The following is a 21380-nucleotide window of genomic DNA, read 5'->3' as shown; positions in this document are numbered from 1 at the left end:
TATGTAGATACAACAGGTCAGAGAAAATTTATACATTAAAAGAAGGCATATTGACATACATAGGTAGATTAAATTTTTAGATAATTCTGCAAGCATTATATTTATATATATATATATATATATATATAATATAACATATAACATATAACAACCAAATTGAGTTCGCTAAACTCAAATCAAGGCCCAAGATCATTAAAACAAGAAACAAAGCCATGCCAAGGACAAAATGATGAAAACAAAAATCCGACCATGAATAAAATGAAGACATATGATCATCAAAAAGTGTAGAAAAAAAAACACATGAAGTCTTTGCATTGTGTTGACTGTCTATTACATGGTTTACCCCCTCCATAGTGTTGTGGTGTGCCCAGGGGTCTTGCCATATCATGTCTGAACTAATACCCAGGGCTAATTGAGGCCACCCAGTGATGCAGAGGTGAATACAGTCATCTTTCTTATGACCCTCACTACTTTATAATTAAGGTTTTCTTCAACCTGAAGAGTCTCACAGACCCATATGAGGTGGATATATACAGCCTCCACAAAGATTATAGCCGAACCTGAAAGCATTGTTCCCTTTTATCATAAGATAACAAAAAGAATTACCAGGAACCAACTTGACTCTATATGGAAGATGGACACATTCACAAGAATTGAACTGATACATTGATGCCTAATGCCAGCCTGCTTGAGCCACTGCTTTATAAGAAAGCAACTTATATCACAAAACCAATCAGACAAGAATGAACCCTTTTTTTGCTTAAAGAACTGTAAAAAAAAATTTAAGTTATAACTAATAACAATGAGATAGAAGTACAATTGTCATATAAATGATAATTAAAAGCATTAAGTCCACTCACCTTAGCTCGTTTAAAAAGATCACGTATACGAGCAGAACCAACACCAACAAGAACTTCAACAAATTCTGACCCAGCCATTTGGTAAAAAGGCACACCAGCTTCTCCAGCTATCGCTTTCGCCACTAAAGTCTGGCAAAGAAAAAGAGTAACACCCTCATCCATGGCTGTATAAATTTCAGCAGTTTGGATGTGCAGCAAGCAAAAGTAATGCAGAAACTGACCTTGCCACATCCTGGAGGCCCCTGTAGGAGGACACCATGAGGAGGCTTTATGCCCATTTTATCAAATAATTCAGGATTCTTCAAGTATCTCACCAACTAAACAAAAAGGAGTTAGATCTTCAAATGTTAGAAATCACTCTAGCAACAATTACATCACCAGCAGCAGCGGATTTAAAAATGCCAATGAATCCATATGCTACAGAAAAAAAAAACAAGTGCACAGTTCCAAGAAAAGAGAGACAGAATGTGACAAGAGGTTCACTTAATCTTCTGTAAGAAAAATGACATAAAGTACATAAGGTATAAAAAGAATGTGAAAATTCCTGTATTGACATCAATATAATGACAAAAAATGAATGCTTATTGTAAATTCGCCATCGCCAATCTACTCAATGGATTGACTTTTATTAAAAGGGCATTTTTTCTTTCATTTTCTTAAAAGAGACTAAATATATTGATAACAGACCGCAAAATGAACAAAAAAAGGGGGATTACATCCATCCTTATTTTGAGTGCACCATGCCTATTGTACTATATAATGTCTTTGGCACCATTAAGGATCAGCTTGTCCAGATTCCAAGGGGCTGGTACCATGTCGCTGAGAGGGGCCCAGACCCACCATCTTGCCAGCCACAGAAAAGAGGTTTGTCAGTGTTAAGAGTTATGGATTATGTATTGTATTTGCTGTGTACAGCAAGGGTATTCCTGTCCTTTGTATATTATGTGTTAAAAGTCATATTATGAGAGTACAGGGGCTTTTCTGTAAATACAGCCCTTTTATTAATATATAGAGGTTGACCCACAGACAGGGTATGACTCCTTTTCTCACCCATCTTCATCTTTTCCTTTTTCTCTTATTGTCTTCTTGTGATTGCAGGGCACAGAAACCGAGGCAGCAGTTCTCGCAATGTATCAAAGCGGGACACAGGTAAGCCCCATCAGATATAGGCTATGTCCCTGCCTTTTCTCCTATATCTTTTCTTCTTCCATCATTAAATCTTCTTCCTTTTAAATACTTCTTGTTGCCAAAATCCGTTTTTTACCATCCCCTTATCTCTGAATCAGATCTGGTATGCCATCTCAAGTCTGAATTTGGGGCCTTAACAAGAGGTAATTCAAGTGTGCTAGAGTTCTTGAATAAGGTCAAGTATGTGAATGATCAGTTTTCCGGCATAGGAAGTCCCATTTCGGATGAAGATATATGTACTCAGACTGTTAAGAGGCCTAGAGCTGAATACAAAACATTTGTGGCCAAGTACATGGGACGCATTCCTAGACCAACTTTTGATGAGCTTCCATCTATGCTACTTGAGTTTGAATCTATGTCCAATCTTTCTTTCAAAAAGAGTGATCAACAACAGCCCCAACATGAAGTTATGGTTGCAGCGAATAGTAAACATGAATCCAATGACTACACAAGATCTACAGGGTCAGGACTTGATAGAGGTGTTGGCCCCCCTTCTTACACCTGGTCATGGCTCAAGTAGTGGTCCCCCAAATATTACTTGTCAGATGTGTGGGAAATGAGGTTACACTAGTTTTGATTGCTTTTGGTGATATGTTTTGACATACCGACTTCCCACAATGCTTTATCCTGCTTGATTTTGTGCTTCTGCTCCCACTCTTACTCCTCCAAGAGGGCCATGACCTAGAGCATATAATACTAGCTATGTATCTTCTTATGCTCCTTCAATTACATCATCACAGGCAGGTCCATTCAAGACATAGATACTCTCAGTGCATCTTTCAAACCAATGGGCCTGCACAACAATTCCTGGATTACTGGAACAAGCATGCAAGCATGGGCTGCTTCCGCTAGTGCACAACCTTCAATGCAAAATAGTTGGTTTCTTGAATCAAGAGTAGCACAGCATGTGATGGGAGATTCAAGTAAACTCACTGATCTTATGCCTTATTATGGTAGTGATAAGATAGTCATTAATGAAGGAAAACATCATCCTATCACACATGTAAGCACTGCCATTGTCCCTACTCATTTTGATTGTCTTCATCTCCCAAATACTTTTCTTGTTCTCAATATTCAATGTAACCTGATTTTTGTATCTCAGTTGGCTGATCAAACTAACTCACACGCTTCTTTTTCTTCATTGTCTATTTCTATAAAGGAACTTCGCACAAAGCAGAACTTCGTTCAAGGAAAGGGATGTGGAGGTCCATATGTGATTAAAGAGGCCCAAAAGTGTCTTGATATCTTTCTTCAATTGTTTGTGCCTGATGTGGATCATCTCAACAATGAAGCCGAGTTGTGGCATAAGCATTTAGGCTATTCAAATTCTTATTTTGTCGAGATTTTATATAATACGGGGTTAATTCCCTTGCGAAATAAGTCTCCGAATTTGTCTTTTTTATGTTCTAGTTGTCAAATTCGTAAGAGTCATGAACTTCCATCTGATTCATCTAATAAAAGAGTCTCATTTTCTTTTGAATTAATCCACTATGATGTTTGGAGGCCTGCCCAAGTTGTCTCCTTCAAAGTCCATCTATTATATAATTTTTGTTGATGATTTCAATAGGTACACTTGGATTTTCTTTTTGAAATATAAAGATCAAGTGTTCTCTACTTTCCAAAGGTTCAAAGCATATGTTGAAATGCAATTTTCATGAAAAACCATTTGTTTTCATAGTGATGGTGGCAGTGAGAACATGTTTGTCACTTTTTCAAACTACTTAATGTAAGAGTTGTCTTGTTCAAAAAACTCTCAACAAAATGGTGGGTCTGAAAGAAAGCACCATCACATCACAAAGACTGCTCTGACAATGATTGTAAAATCCAAAATAAGAAGGGGTTTGTGATCAAAGGATTTTTATACAGCAGTGTATTTGATAAATTGCATGCCACTTACGTCTTGGGAGGCAACTCACCATATTTTGTGCATGAGTCACTTCGTGACAAACTTTCACCAAAGGCACAAGTTTGTAAATTTGTGGGATATGGCGATGAATATAAGGGCGATGTTATAATGCTGAAACTAAGAGAATAATCTTTTCAAGGCATGCAGTCTTCCATGAAAATGTTTTTTAGCAGCTCTGTAGTGATTCAAATTCCCAACAGTACAGTAAAAGTGTGCACCATATGTGTTGTGATAGTGAAGATAGGGCATATTCTAATATATATATATATATATATAGATAGATAGATAGATAGATAGATATAGAGAGAGAGAGAGGTGCAATCTTCTAAATTAGAATCCTACAAACTGTAATATAAACTGGCATTTCAGGGGTTTTTTTTAATCTGACTGTACGGGATGTGTTCTACATGCTTGATTTTGTAGGTATTGGATATTGGATCATCCGAGTACAACACATGAGTAGGCTTTTTTTGGGATTGAAAATCAACAGTCCAAAGTTTGTGTAAATATTCAAGCCTCAAAAAAAAAATTTTGTTGAAAAAACATGATTCAAGTGTCAACTCCTGGCAAATGGACCAAGTCGAACACATATGCAGGGTCGGATTTGCAGAAAAAGTGAAGTAATTCCCAATTCATACCAACTTCGTGTATTTGGTGGTGTATATATATATATATATATATGGAAAAATATAAGGTGGTTCCGTACCATGATACCATACGGTGGTACACACTCTTTTTTATATGGATCTAGCCACCAAATGGTAGATCTAACTGTACAGATGTGCTTAGCATGATTTATTTACTATGTTAGAAAGTTTTATCATGTCTAATACATCATAAGATCATATTTTTTAAACCATGAAAATCAATGGCTCACAATACATGAAAACAAGGGTGGTCTAGAATTGGTATAAAACATCATATTTCATTCAATTTTAATGCATGGAAATAGCAAATAGAACATGTTAAACATGATCTAAAGGTTAGACTTTGCATTTGGAGCTTAGATCTATATAAATCAAGTGTGCAGTTATGGTGATACGGTACCACCATAGAAGCACCGTATGTGTGTGTGTGTATATATATATATATATATTGGATTAAATTTTGTCATGGCTCCACCAGGTACACGAGGTACAAACACCTAATTTTTAACTTTTTATTTTTTGTTTTGTCAAAAATCTATGAACAAAAGGAAATGAAAAAAAGGGCAAAAATGAGGTGTCTGTGTAAGATTTTGATATATTTGGGCTGTAACAAAAGAGAGAGATAGAGAGGGAAATAGGAAAACCTGAGAGAGAGGAAGAGAGGAGAGATAAAGTAGGGGCGCAGAAGTCTTCTCCCCCTTTGTATCATTCTATTTATACTCAAAATGTACATTTTACAAAATACATAATAAAAAAGAATGTAATTACAAGTATGCCACCGCCTAGAGGCGTGTGACTTAGGCGGTGTTATGGATTGGATCAAGATCTGATCCAATCCAAATGTGTCTTCTTAACAGCCCCCCTCAAGTTGGGCATGGGGATGAATCATGCACAACTTGTTCTTCAAAGTCCAGAAGTGCTCGCCTGTAAGTCCTTTAGTAAACAAGTCTGCCACCTGTTGTGATGTAGGAATATATGTTGGAGAAATGACCCCGTCTTCAACCTTTTGACGAATGAAATGTTGATCAATCTCTATGTGCTTGGTACGACTGTGAGAGATGGGATTGAAAGCCATTTTAATAGCACTCTGATTATCACAAAGGAAGGAGGAGCTGGCAATGGGAAGTAAGAGTTCTCCAAGGAGGTGTCGTAACCATGCAACTTCAGCAGTGCCGGCAGCCATGGCTCTATATTCTGCTTCTGTGCTTGACTTGCAAATGGCCCGTTTTCTTTTGCTACTCCAACAGACGAGATTGGAGTCAAGAAAAACACAATAACCCGAAACAGACCGTCTCTCATCTGGATCACCCCCCCCAGTCAGCATCAGTATAGGTATAAAGATGATGTCCATCCAAGACATTTGAGGACCTTGTGTAAACGAGGCCATCTCCAATAGTAGCTTTGAGATAGCGTAAAATCCGCTTAACTGCTTCCATATGCTCTTCTGTGGGAGCATGCATGAATTGAGAGACCTGGTTCACTGCATATACTATGTCAGGACGGGTAAAAGTGAGGTATTGCAACATGCCAACAATACTTCGATAAAACCGAGGATTAGGATATGCATCACTTCCATCAAGAGCACGCAACTTGGAGTTAAGAACACTGGGAGTATTTATGGGTTTGCACTGCGACATCCCTGCCTTGTTTAATATGTCAAGAGCATACTTATGTTGAGTGAGAGTCATCTCATTATCTTTTCTATCAAGTTCAACCCCCAAGAAGTATCGTAGCTCGCCAAGATCTTTCATTTTAAAAGCCTCTTGTAGGACCTCTTTAACATGAGCGATATGAGAGGAAGAGTTTCCCGTGAGTACTATATCATCCACATATATGAGAAGCCAAGTTACAGTTTCACCTGACCGATATAAGAATAAAGAATGATCAAGAGCGCTTCGAGTGAAACCAGCCTGCTGAATATGGAGAGAGAACCTGTCAAACCATGATCTAGATGCTTGTTTGAGCCCATATAATGACTTCTGTAGTTTGCAAACCCATTGAGTAGGATCACTTGATGCATACCCTGGAGGTTGCTCCATATATACTTCTTCTTTCAAATAGCCATGAAGAAATGCATTCTTCACATCCAACTGATATAAAGGCCATCCATGTGACACTGCCACTGAAAGAATAACTCGTATTGTCCCCATCTTGACAACTGGACTGAAAGTTTCATCATAATCCTCACCATACTGTTGAGTGAATCCTCTGGCAACAAGACGGGCTTTGTATCGATCAACACTGCCATCGGGTTGGAACTCACTACATTTTTCCCGTCTGGTCGAGGAACAAGAGCCCAAGTTTGACATTCATGCAAGGCAGACATCTCCTCATTCATGGCATCAATCCAACGTCTATCTTGAGAGGCTTGATCATAACTCTTGGGCTCCTCATTTTTGTTCACCTCTGTCATAAAGATCTGAAAATCTAAAGAAAAATTGTCATAGCTGACCCACCTGTCATGTCTCACCCGTTCTGATCTGCGTGGAAGAACATCGGTTGTGTCTGAAGCACGGATAGAGGGAAGCCTTCTACTATAAGTCATCCCTGAAAAATAACCAGATGGTCGAGGATCACATGTGGATGGTTCTGAATCAACTTGGGATGAGGCAAAGGAAGTGTCATGACATATTGGAGCCGAAGATTGATGTGGATCACCCTGTGGAGATAAGATTTCAGCACTTAGCCATGGATCATAAGACTGAGGATCAGCATTGGATTCCACAAGTGTGTCTGTCGAGTCCTTGAATCTGAGTTCATCAAAAACAACATGACGGGAAATGTGTACACGCCCAGTTTTGGGATTGTAACATCTATACCCTTTATAACTGTCTATATAACCAATAAATCTGCACATAATAGCCCTATCCTGAAATTTGTTTCGTAAAGAGACATCAACATGAACATAACAAATACACCCAAAAACCCGCAGCACATTGTAATCAGGGTGTTCATGATGTAAAAGGAAATATGGAGAGTTTCCTTCAAGTAATGACAATGGCAAACGATTGATGATATATACGGCAGTATGGAAAGCTTCAGTCCAAAGAGTCATGGGGATGCCAGTATTATGTAACATGCTTAATGCAGATTCAACTATATGTCTGTGTTTTCTCTCTGCTATGCCATTTTGTTGAGGTGTATGTGGACAGAAAATCTGTCTAGTGATCCCATGATTTAGTAAGTACTCAGTAAATTCTTTTGAGATAAATTCTCCCCCACCATCACATTGGAAATGCACAATATTAGAGGAGTATTTGTTGCGGACTAAGGCATGAAATTGAGTAAACAAGTGAAACACTTCGGATTTATGCTTCATAAAATAAATCCAAGTGTATCGAGAGTAAGAATCAATAAAAACAACATAATATTTGCTCCCAGAAGAAGAAGAAAGAGGAGCTGGTCCCCAAACATCAGAATATATTGTCTCAAATAATTTGGAAGCTCGTTTATTTATCAACTGAAAAGGCAAGGCATGGCTCTTACAAATATGACAATTAGAGCACATGTCTGACTCATTGGCAGGACTCAGACTGGACTTGGGGATGAACCCATTCTTAACAAGATCACGAATAAAAGAATGACTGCAATGACCTAAACGGCCATGCCAAATGAATGACCTATCATACTCTGTTAAAGCAACAGGATGAGGACTAGGAGAAGACGGAACAGAGACACTTGACGAAGACACTGTTGGAGCTTCCTCAAGAACGTACATGTTGCCCTTGCGAACACCCTCAGCGAATGTCTTCTTGGTTCGAGCATCCTTGACATAAACAGAAGATGGAGTAAATTCAACAGAGGAATTAGAATCATCAATAAGCTTAGAGACAGAAATAATATTTTTCTTGATATTTGGAACAACTAGAACATTTTTCAAGGGTAAAGAACAGTGAGACAAAGACACTTGTGCATTTCCAATGTGGGATATCTTATGATGGGATCCATCTCCTGTAACAACTGAGCCTTGAGCTAAATAAGGGAGAGCACTAGAAAGTTTACCTGCATTATCAGTCACATGAGTTGCTGCACCAGAGTCCACATACCAAGTTCCTTCCTCATTCTGTTTAAAATTGATCTTGGACATAGCAGTCATAAGAATTTGTTGCACATCTGGAGGAATATGGTTGCCTGGCACATGTGAACTCGTCTGCGTGTTATCGCGTCGAACCCCTTTGCCTTTGTTCTACGGATTGTGCCAACACTCAGACTTTACGTGTCCCTTTTTGTTACAATAAAAACAAGTAGGGATCCTCCGTGGGATATTGCCCTGTGTGGTAGCCTGAGGAGTAGGAAGGATTCCTCTTCCCGTCCCTGGTTGCACATGGAACCCTCTAGCACGATTCCCTGGATGAGAATAAGTGTTTGTAACAAGAACATTGTGTTGACCATGCGGCAATAAGTCCTGACGTTGCAATCGGCTGGCTTCATGTTGAAGCAGTTTTGCCTTGAGATCTTCAAATGAGGGAAGGGAAGGCAACACCTCTAAAGCAGTACAGAAGACATCGAAATCAGATCCCAACCCACTTAGGACTTGTTGAACTTTGTCTTTATCGTTAATAGGGTGTCCCACAATGGCCAGTTGATCGCTAATATTCTTCAGTTCAGTCATAAACTCCAAAACTGATCTAGTACCACGCTTGCAATCTTGAAATTGCCTCTTAAGTTGAAGAAATCGGGCTTCAGAAATTTGGGAATATGTTGTGGCTAAGGCCTGCCACAACTCCATTGCAGTGAGATCATCATCAATCCCTGCGAGCACTTCATCTGAAAGGGTTGATGTAATATAAGCAACAAGAGCTTGATCACGTGCCGTCCATGTATCATAATCCGGATTAGGCTCAGTTAATGTGCTTTCAACTTCCCCGGCAGCATTCTTCACATCAGTCACATTGAACTCAGGTGGTGCAGGAAGAGAGCCATCAATGTGGCCATAAAGCCGATGACTCTTGATAAAGGGGATGATTTGACGTTTCTACGTCAAATAATTGGTTTGATTGAGTTTTTGAGAGATAAGTTGAGAAAGAAAGCTGGAAGAGAGGGCAGTCATAGAGGGATTTAAGATAAAATCAGACGAATTTGGGATTTAGGGCAAAATTAGGGCAAAATTTGAGAAAATTAGGGGCGGATTGAAAATTAGGGCAGAAATTAGGGCACAGTAGAGACAAAAACAGATGGTGTTTTCGGAGTAAAAGGAGATCTTCACGGTAAGAAAGAAGAAGAAGAGGAGAAATAGGGTTATTTGGGAGAAAGAGGGATTCACGGCAAGAAGGAGAGAGGTTTAGGGATTTTGGGAGAGAGGAACTTACGATCAAGAGAGAGATCCCGCACGATATGTCTTCAGCCCGAACCTTGCTTTGATACCATGTAAGATTTTGATATATTTGGGCTGTAACAAAAGAGAGAGATAGAGAGGGAAATAGGAAAACCTGAGAGAGAGGAAGAGAGGAGAGATAAAGTAGGGGCGCAGAAGTCTTCTCCCCCTTTGTATCATTCTATTTATACTCAAAATGTACATTTTACAAAATACATAATAAAAAAGAATGTAATTACAAGTATGCCACCGCCTAGAGGCGCGTGCCTTAGGCGGTGTTATGGATTGGATCAAGATCTGATCCAATCCAAATGTGTCTTCTTAACAGTCTGTACCTCATGGCAACAGTAACAAATATTAAACCGCACACACAGACACACAAATATATGTAGGGAAAATATATAGTGGTTATGTACCATGATATCATACGGTGGTGTGCACTCTTGTTTGTATGGATCTAGCCACCAAATATTAAATCGAAGTTATCTAACCATTCAGATGTGTTTAGCATCATTTATTTACTATTAGAATTGTTTGTCAAATCTAATACACCATAAGATTTTATTTTTGAGATGGTGAAAAATCAACGACTCACAATACATGAAGATAAGAGTGGTTTAAAAATGGTATAAAGCATCATGTTTGACTCAACTTTAACGCATGGATGTAGTAAATAAAACATGATAAACATGTTCCAAAGGTTTTAATTTTGGAACTTAAATCTATGTAAATCAAGTGTGTACCATGGTAAGTTATGGTAGTACAGTACCACAATAGAAGCATCCATATATATATATATATATAGAGAGAGAGAGAGAGAGCATCATCATGGTCAATGAAATGGTAAGCTTTCATAACATTGATGGTGATAGTAAATACTGATGAGCATGATGACAGGAGATGCACAAATATGATGACTGACAATGATGATAATGGCAGCACATGCACAATGACCAGTGATGCAAAGAAAAAACAAAATGATAACGTGGTTATGATGAGACAGTCTGTGCTGCATCATTCCCAATTATGTTAAAGGTGGAAATGCCCATGGGGATCCTAGTTACAAACTCATGTCTATAGTCTGAGTATCAATGCATTTATAGGCAGCCACTTGAGGCACTTATCGCACTTCGTTAACTAAAGGTTCTTATGTGCAAAGTTTGCAAGACGCGACTTGAAACCACCTGCACAGACAGCATGCCTAAGCCGCTATATGAAATGCTGAAAGCTTCACACCCTTGGAGAAACATATAATTAGAATTTGAAATAAATTTTTTTTAATTGATAAAAAAAAGGTTCCATAAGTTAACAGTTAAATAATGATAAAACTAAGTGCCTAAAATAACATAATATTGTGTTTTTATGTCTTTAAAAGTCATCTTTCTTAAGGAACTCAAAGTGCAGATGACCTAGCAAAAGGGGCTCCAAGGAAAAATATGTTGAAAAAATCAAATGATGTTTTGCTAGAAAAATTGATGGGGAAGGATGTAAGGCTGGCATTGGTTGGGTCCACAGAATCAGATACAGCAAGAATTTCTACTTGACCGTGAATGCAGTTTCCCTTGTTTTCCAATTCAATATCGGGGTTACTTGACCGTGAATGCAGTTTCCCTTGTTTTCCAATTCAAAACTAGTCTAAAATGAAGCGCCCACAGCTCCCTGCTTTTCCCCAACATTCTAAAAGTAGATGATGTATAATATGTATTCATAAGCAACAAGTTTAAGCTCGTAAATAAGCTCAACTCAAGCTTATCTAAGTGACCTCAAGCATTCTAAGCCTAGTTGTCACTCAACTTCGAGCTCAAGTTGAGCTCAAAGCTGGCCAATAGAGCACTGAAACAAACTTGAACAGGCCAAGATAAGTCTTGAATAGGCTTACGCTTCTTTTTGTTAAAAATTACATGTTCACTTATGATTTTCTTGCGGTTTATGGTTGCTTTCCAATGCGCTTCCTGCTTCTCACTTCTTACAGCCTTTAAAATGTCTCGCTTCTCACTCTCATTCATGTATCTTTTTGTGACTTTGATAATCTTGTCTCCAATTTGAAAACTGTCCAGAAGTTTATTAATAAACAGTGCAGATTTATTTATAACATTATACGAATAACAGCTATGCAAATTCCAAGCTATCATAAAGTCCTCTGAAACCATTAATGTATTCTTAGCACCATATAAATGCTCAAAATCTGAGATCTCTTAATCTGTACTGACAAGGCACATCATTCAGACACCAAAAAAGAACACAGATTTTATGGTTAAGTTCCTAGAATGCTACACATGATCATATAAAAGAGAACAGTATCTATGTCCCTCAACTTGCATCATAGTGAACCATAAAACCAACACCACATTAAAGTACTTTGTGCACACAACTTATACTAGGTAAAATAGCAAGCCTACCATAAGAATTGGAAAATAAGAAATAAACATTAGTAATACAAGTTTCACATTTTACTTCTTGCAATTCCTCCACTGCTTCATCAATCCCAGCCACATCATTGAAGGTGACTCCAGTTGAACCCTAATAAAGTACAAGACACAAGTGTATCAAAATTCCTTGTAAACACAAACATAGAGAGAGAGAGAGAGGTGGACAAGATGAAGATACTCATAGCACAAGAAAAAATTACATCAACTCGGGCCTGGGGTTTTGACTGTCCAAACTCAATCCCTTGCCATATATCCTGCATGAAATACAAGCAGCATGAATAGTACCCACCACCAGGTTCACAACTCAGAGTGGCACAAATTCAACAGCAACAATGAAACATGCAGTACCCATTTTCTGAAGTTCTTTGGCCTTCTTGAAAGAGTAAATCGAACAAGCAACGCCATTGTCAAGACAACAAACATAATAGGCTTTAACATTTCAATGCTGGAAGCAACACCACCAAAAGTGTAAAAGTCATAAAGCCTTGTGATAATCCCGCCGTCACTGAATACATCAACAAGATTTTCCCAAATTCTCTCCAAGATACTGAAGGAAATACTGAGAAAGAGCTTAAGAAATGGCCTTGCCAAAGGCCAAATTACATAAGCAGCAACAACAAATAGAAAACTCGTAACAGCAATTGCTGCTGATGCAAGGAAACCACTAATCACTAAAGCAGCACCAGCAATCAAAGCTGTCACAGATGCAAGTTCAACCATCATTCTGCTAGATACAGAAGAAGCCACAGGATGAGGATAGTTGGGTGATTTTCCGACATATGACTGCATAAAGATAACAAATGGTTAGCAAAACATACATAAGAAGACCTACTAGGACTAACAATACATGCTAATCAATGATTGCCTGCTCTGGCACATAGAAAATCAGTCATCCTGCACTGCAGCAGGGACGTTTCTTCCCATTCATACAACAGCTAACTCTCCAACCAAAGAATGATCCGAAAAACAGACAAAGGCAACTTGATATGCCCCTATTAATGACGAATTCATTGTATGGCAATGAAAACTAAGTGGCATTATGTCAGACATGATACCGTCATATTCTTCTCGATTTCATACTGTGGACCCCTGTATTCCTCCAGAACAACCTGTGCTTCTTTCTCATTTAACTGCATTGCCCTGGCACAAAGGAAGAGTCCCGAAAGGTAAGCAAGTGCAGAAAACCAGAACACACATATGTGCAGGCACACGCACACACACACACAGAGGAAGCTATTGATATGATAATTCTTGTGAGGTTCAGAGGACATAAACACATCTGTTTGGCCCTTAACAATTCTTGAGTAGCATATGAGACCTTGTATCAGTTAGCATAATTGATGGTACTTTATTACAGAAATAACCTGCATGTGTAACATATCAAAAGACTCCTTATCCCATAGTTATTATTGTAATGAAAAGAGGCGGAAGCACCAATAGAGCAAAAGTCACTCCTTGAGAGTGACTACAAGAGCCAAGAACACAAACACCAAATGTGCACACACAAAAACTCACAAATATAGGAAATGACTTAAAGTCATAACTTGGATTTATTGAAGAAAGGAAGAGAAGGGTGTAAAAACCCATACATTTAAGAGGGGAAGACCTCCTCTATTTATAGAGGAGGGAAGCACTAAAAGGAACCACAAGGGGGGCTCCCTTGTAGTCGTTGGGAGCCCCAACGGTCAGAAATCTGACCGTTGGAGCCCCAACGACTACAAGTGTGGGGCCCCCTTGTGGTCATTACAAAAAGGAAAAAATAAAGAAAAAAGAAAAAGGAAAAAGGGAAAAAAAAGAAAAAATAAAAAGGAAAAAAGATACATATGTGGTTTTACAAGAATACCCCTATCGGGTATTTATTTAAATGAGAAATAATATATATATATACATATATGTATATATATACTTATATATATACGGATGTATATATATAGGTATATATATATATATTTTAACACGCCCCCTCAAACTTTACGGGGAGAAGACCGAAAGTTTGCTAAGGAGGAACATAAATCGTGGAGTTGGAAGCGCTTTGGTGAAGAAGTCAGCCAGCTGATATTCTGAAGTAACATATGGTAATGAGATAGTCCTTCTGAGATATTCGTCTCGAACATAATGGCAATCCATCTCGATATGCTTTGTCCGTTCATGAAAGGTGTGATTGCTGGCAATGTATATCGCATTTTTGTTATCACAGCAGAGCTTGGTAGGAGTGGAAATGAGGACGCCCATGTCAGCAAGGAGACTTCTGAGCCATACGATTTCCATAGTTGTCATCGCCATAGCCCGATACTCAGCTTCGGTAGATGATAAGGAGACTTTCTGCTGCTTCTTGCATCTCCACGAGATGAGAGATTCACCTAAAAAGATACAAAGACCGGTAATTGAGATACGATCATTGGGATTGCCTCCCCAGTCAGCATCAGTAAAAGCAGTCAATTCAAGAGATGAGGAAGAGGATAAGAAGAGTCCCTTTGAGATGGTGTTTTTGATATATCGCACAATTCTCATTACGGCCGCCATATGAACCGTGGAAGGTGCATGCTGGAACTGGCTTGCTGCATGAACCGCATGAGCTATGTCAGGACGGGTGATGGATAGATAAGTGAGGGATCCAATTAATTGACGGTAGGGAGTTGGATCTTCAAGAAGAACACCATCTTCAAGTCTAAGTTTTGCATTGATAACTTCGGGAGTCTAAACTTTCTTTTCATCAGATATTCCTGATTTGGTACAAATTTCAGCAGCTAACTTCATCTGAGATAAGATGTATCCACGTTCGGAATAAGCCACTTCAATACCTAAAAAATATCGCAAATAACCAAGGTCAGACATATCAAAGGTATCTTTTAGCATAGACTTAACATCATTTACTCCCTTTTTGTCATTCCCAGTGATGATCATATCATCAACATACAGCAGAAGCATAATAATGGAGTCACTTGTTCTCTTCACAAAAAGAGCAGTGTCAGTATAACAAGAAGAAAATCCTAAATTTATTAATACGTTACTAAACCTATCATACCAAGCTTTAGGTGCTTGCTTAAGACCATATAAAGCCTTTTTTAATTTCAAAATTTTTTCATTTAAATCCATACCTGGAAGTGGTTCCATATACACTTCTTCATTTAAATTACCATTCAAAAAGGCATTTTTAACATCAAGTTGAAAAATTGGCCATTTTTTAACTACGGCTATAGCAATAAGAGCTCGAACACTAGTCATTCGAGCAACGGGGCAAAGGTTTCATCATAATCTACCCCATACTCTTGGGCATATCCTTTGGCTACCAACCTAGCCTTATACCTTTCCAATGAACCATCACTCTTAGTTTTTACTTACCCATCTACATCCGATGGGTTTCTTGCCATTGGGAGGATCAATGATTTCCCAAGTTTGTGCCTTTTTAAGAGCATTAAGTTCAAGTTGCATAGCTTCATTCCAATGAGCATATTGCTTTTGTAATGAGATGGTTCATGAAAAGAGTGAAGAGCAAGAAGGCATGCTCGAAAGTTAGGCGAAAAAGAATCATAAGAAACAAATCTATTTGGTATTTTGGAAATCCGATTTGATCTTCTTTGAGAAGTCTCTTCGGTGAACTCATTTTGGGAAAATTTTTCAAGGGCACAAGGAGGATTCCTTTCATTTCTTCTAGAGTAGACTTGAATTTGTCTTGAAACATTTTCTTCAAGGTTTTGATCATCGTTTGGATGTTCAACAAGATCTTCACTAAGAGATTCATTAGAATCAATATGATCATCTATGATGTTTTCTTTAGGCAATAAGTCAAATAAGAATGAATAATCAATATTTTCATTCGGTTGGTGCGAAAAACCACTTTCCTCTTCAAGGAATGTGACATCTTTAGAGATATAAAGCTTATTTTTAAGTATGTCAAAACATCTATACCCTTTTTGTTTTTCGCCATATCCCAAAAAAATACATTCAATAGCCCTAGGGGAAAGTTTATCATTCTTGTGAGTTAAAACAAAACATTTACATCCAAAAATTTTTAGTCTTTTGTAATCGGGAGACATATTGTAAAGTTTTTCAAATGGAGAAAGATTTTTTAAAGAGGACGAAGGGGTTCTATTGATAAGATATGTAGAGGTTAGAACCGCTTCGGCCCAAAAGGATTTTGGAATGTTTCTTGAGATTAATAACGTTCTTGTAGTCTCTATTATGTGCCTATGCTTTCTTTCCGCAAGTCCATTTTGTTGTGGAGTGTTGGGACAAGAACGTTGGTGGAAAATTCCATTTTCTTTTAAATAGTTTTGAAAATCATTGGACATATATTCGCCTCCCGAATCGGATCTAAGAATAGATAAATTTCCCAAAAATTGGTTTTTGACCATTGCATGAAATTCTTTAAAGAAGGAGAAAACTTCGGATTTGTGACTTAGGAAGTAAATCCACGTGAATCGAGTAAAATCATCAATAAATATCACATAATAAGAAAAACCTCCTTTAGACAAAATTGGGGAAGGTCCCCACACATCGGAATGAATAAGTTCAAATGGCCGAGTGGTAAAGTAACTTCTTTGTGAAAATGGAATAGCTTTAGATTTCCCAAAAATGCAATATTTACAAGTCATGTGATTGTCTTTACAAGTATTGTTCAAAAACGGAAAAAGAGACATTTTTACAAAATTTGGATGGCCAAGTCTCTCATGCCATATTCCAACACTTTTGTCTTTTACAAGATTGCATGATGCCTTAGATGGGAGAGTCAAAAAATCCATAAAGTAGAGGTCACCCCTTCTATGGCCTTGCCCAATCAGCTTCCCTGACTGGAGATCCTGCACGGTGCAATCCTTAGGTGAGAAAGAGAATTGGCATCCATGATCGGTGATTTGAGATACGGAAAAAAGATTTAAATTTATTTTAGGAACGATTCTTACTTTAGGAACAAAGAAGTTTTTGAAATCAAGAGATCCAATACTTTCAATTTTTAGTGATGTACCATCGGTCGTTGAAACACAAGAAGATATAGGTTCGGAAAAAATATTTGAAAGAGAATTTTTATGAGATGTCATATGAAAAGAAGCACCGGAGTCTAGTATCCACATACCTGGAGGAGATGAAGAGTAGGCAATGGCGGCCCCGGATGTTGAAGGAGAAGTCTTGAGAAGATGTTGAAGAACTTCGGAGATGTGATTTAGAGTTTCTTTGATATCTCCTTCATTGGTACTTTCTTCCTTCTTTGGAGAAGTTTCCCCAACCACGGCAACTTTTCCTTTGAGTTTTGGACAAGCCGGTCTAATGTGACCCGGTTCATTACAATAATGGCATATTATTCCCCTTCTAGGCCCATTGATATTTTTGTTAAAGTGGGGAGGTCTATATGCTTTAACATTTGATCCGGGCCTATTAACGGCCAAAACTTCATCATTCCTAATGCTCAAGCCAAGTCGAGTTTCTTCTTGACATACCTCGGCAAGAGCATCTTCAATAGGTAAGGCTTTGCTTCTATGGAGAAGAGATGCCCTCACTTGTTCAAATTCCGGGCGAAGTCCATGAAGGAATTGAAAAAAGTGCTCATTTTCAATTTGTTCCCTTCTTAGTTCAATGTCTTGTGGAGCAACCCATTTGGGCTCAAGAAGGGCAAGCTCATCCCAAAGAGGAGTTAGAGAGCTAAAATAGTCCCGGACACTCATATCCATTTGTTTGGTGGAACGAATTTTTTCTTGGCAAAAGAATTGCCGAGCAAGATCCTTTTGGGTATACATACCCTTAAGAAAAAACCAAACCTCATTGGCTCTTCTAAACTTGGCAATATTGGCACAATTTTTAAGATCTACGTTGTTCATAAACCATGCCAAGATTTTGGCATGGTTGTTTTCCCAATCCTCGATTTTGGATTGATGTTCATTAATGGCTTTGATGCGCTCATCGCCATCTAAAGCCTTTTCAACTTCATTTTCAATTTTGGTAAGAACAAGAGAGGGTTCGGGAGTAGTCCCGATAACAAAGCCCCAAAGTTTCTTACCTCTTAGATGATTTTCCATAGCGGAGGCCCACATGAGATAGTTGGACCCATTTAGCTTGAAAGAGAGCTCCACTTTAGAGTCACGTTCCATCGGCACCAAATATACTTCCTTTCTTCAAAACTTTGAGAGGCACGCTTTCCAAGATGTTAAAAGAGAAGCCCAATCACCAACCGAGCTTTGATACCATGTAATGAAAAGAGGCGGAAGCACCAATAGAGCAAAAGTCACTCCTTAAGAGTGACTACAAGAGCCAAGAACACAAACACCAAATGTGCACACACAAAAACTCACAAATATAGGAAATGACTTAAAGTCATAACTTGGATTTATTGAAGAAAGGAAGAGAAGGGTGTAAAAACCCATACATTTAAGAGGGGAAGACCTCCTCTATTTATAGAGGAGGGAAGCACTAAAAGGAACCACAAGGGGGGCTCCCTTGTAGTCGTTGGGAGCCCCAACGGTCAGAAATCTGACCGTTGGAGCCCCAACGACTACAAGTGTGGGGCCCCCTTGTGGTCATTACAAAAAGGAAAAAATAAAGAAAAAAGAAAAAGGAAAAAGGGAAAAAAAAGAAAAAATAAAAAGGAAAAAAGATACATATGTGGTTTTACAAGAATACCCCTATCGGGTATTTATTTAAATGAGAAATAATATATATATACATATATGTATATATATACTTATATATATACGGATGTATATATATATATAGGTATATATATATATATATTAACAATTATGTACTCCTTTAGCCTTTTCAAAGATCTTTGGAGATGCCAACTAACTGACATTTCAAAAATTGTTAAAGCAAAAGAACTAGAGAAACTTGACTAAAAGCAGTATTAATAACTCCAAATACAGGCATATATACATAAAGAACATACATAGAAACATATCCCCCTCATTGAAAGCCGGCAAATTCTTACCACTCCATCTTAATAGAAGAAATGCAGATGGACATCTCGAAGGCTACATATGGGCCAGTGAGAAGAAATAAAGCTAAGAAAACAGAGGGAAAATTCTAAGGAGACAGTCAAAGAGGGGATAGATTGTGGGAAGGAATGTGAAATGCAGCAAGTTGAAAGAACTCTGATGGTTAGGGAACCAGAGAGCTAAAGACAGCAGGAAAAAGCCTCGTTCGAGCTAGGAAACAAGCAGGGTCTAGGCTGGGAAGGGAAGTGGCAAGGAAGGGTCTGAACAGGTTCGGATTCGTATCAAATCAGATCAACTAAAGGCTTTTCAGATCCAGACTCGAATAAAACTAAGGTCTAGAAATTCCCAACTTGATCCAGCCTGATTTAGTTCCTAACTCATCAGGTCCGACTACTAAATGCAACCCAAAACCTGCCAGATTAAGATTAATTTTTGCATTTGAAAACTATTACTGCATCCAACTGATCAAGTAAGCAAATATGGCACTAAATTCACTCAGGTCAGTCTTAAAAGTTAAATCCAACCTGATTAAATTCAGTCAGGTTTAAATCCAACACCAACATGTGTATGTTCACATTTCCATTGCAAAGGATGGTGGTAAATGAGTAAGGTGAAGCACCAGAACACATGTTGGATCATGTGCAACACTTGGAGAAATGGTGGTGAGCACTCAAAAGAGGTGTTGCAAGCATTCAGAGCCATCAAAGGTGAGGTTTCTTACAAATAGACTATAGTTAAATAAATTGGATATTTGCCACGATGGCCCTAATGATTACAATAAGAATTTGCATAATACCCACACACACATATTTCTGTGTATGTCACATCGATATGACAGTAGATACAGAGATTCGACCATTTTTGTGAAGTTTTTCAAGATGTCTAGCATACAAGAGGACATGGTGCAGGAATGGAATTAAAGTATCCATGTGTCCATGTTACGCACATGCACACATGCATGTCACATGGATATGGCAGTAGATCATTGGATATGGCTTCTCAATATGATTATTATCCAAGTGATATGGTACAGGAGCTGAACAGAGTACCTACAACACACACACAAAACCTCATGTCCACAGATTTCTTTCAGCTCAATGATAAAATCAAAACACAAGCATATGAGCTCCCAATTACGTGGAAGTCACATCAGGATGACAGGAGGCTGTTTCCACTCACAGTACTTATCAACCAACTTATCCACAGAGAAACTTTTGTATTTCCCTCTTAACCTCATGTTCCCAGGAATTTCTTTCAGCTCAATGTTAAAATCAAATATGAGCTCCCAATTATGTGGCAGTCACATCAGGATGACAAGAGGGTATTTCCGCTCACAGTACTTCTTATCAACCAACTTATCCACAGAGGAGCTTTTGTATTACAATTATATCTTGTTTTCAAATATATCCTGACAACTTTATAGTGCTTGGACATTTATTCATCCACATCCAGAAAAATGGGACAAACTGGGATACAGCATTTGTTATATTAATATCTACATTTTTATGGATAAGTTGGTTGATCCATGATTTCCTAAGGCTACCTCTTTGTTGCAATGTATTGTCAATTTCCACCATTTATATCCTGAGGATTGGGTGGTAAAGGAGCTAATAAGGGAGCTTATTCCATTCTAACATGAGGCACTTGCATTTCCCCTGCCAATACCTGTTAGGGCACCTTGCTGAGTGACCTTTGGCTACTATTGTGCAGTTCTCCAGGAATCTAAGTAAACCGTTCATTCTCCAGCAGGATTTCCCAACAAGAATGGATTTCTCACTTTGATTCTCCTGGATTCTTCATGACTCTTTGCTTCCAGTCCTCTAAATGCAAACGGAACCAGAACATGGTGACAGTGTTGAACAGGGGTATCTCAGCAAGCATGAAGGGATATTGAGGGTGAGGTCCATTTAAAATAGACCAGGGTTGAAACAATTTGTTGCCATACAAAAATGGATAATAACCATGTATGGCCCTAAAAACTACAAAATATGAACTTGTTAACTCAGTTAAGCGCTGAGCATGTCCCAGGAAAATGGTAAAATAAGGTACAGAAATACATGTGTATGCATACATATGCATGTGCATGTGTGTGTGCCTGTGTGCATGAATGTGT

At 38.3% G+C, this 21380-nt stretch overlaps 1 protein-coding gene across 2 annotated transcripts in view; it reads right to left on the bottom strand.

Annotated features, from left to right (window-relative positions):
* FTSHI1 (FtsH extracellular protease family) overlaps nucleotides 1–21380 on the bottom strand; it is a 60108-nt gene that overhangs the window by 34926 nt on the left and 3802 nt on the right. For both annotated transcript variants that reach the window (XM_089990062.1, XM_089990061.1), the window contains exons 3-8: nucleotides 13400–13484; nucleotides 12693–13127; nucleotides 12545–12598; nucleotides 12370–12435; nucleotides 1082–1177; nucleotides 861–989 (exon numbers count right to left, since the gene is read on the bottom strand). In XM_089990062.1, the coding sequence (XP_089846188.1) occupies nucleotides 861–989; nucleotides 1082–1177; nucleotides 12370–12435; nucleotides 12545–12598; nucleotides 12693–13127; nucleotides 13400–13484 (865 nt within the window). The remainder of the gene's footprint in view (nucleotides 1–860; nucleotides 990–1081; nucleotides 1178–12369; nucleotides 12436–12544; nucleotides 12599–12692; nucleotides 13128–13399; nucleotides 13485–21380) is intronic.

This window comes from Nuphar pumila, chromosome 15 (assembly GCF_984573655.1).
Source record: "Nuphar pumila chromosome 15, dmNupPumi1.hap1.1, whole genome shotgun sequence".
Taxonomy (NCBI): domain Eukaryota; kingdom Viridiplantae; phylum Streptophyta; class Magnoliopsida; order Nymphaeales; family Nymphaeaceae; genus Nuphar; species Nuphar pumila.
The sequence above is the reverse complement of the archived record's forward strand: the minus strand, read 5'-3'. Positions and strand labels throughout refer to the sequence as shown.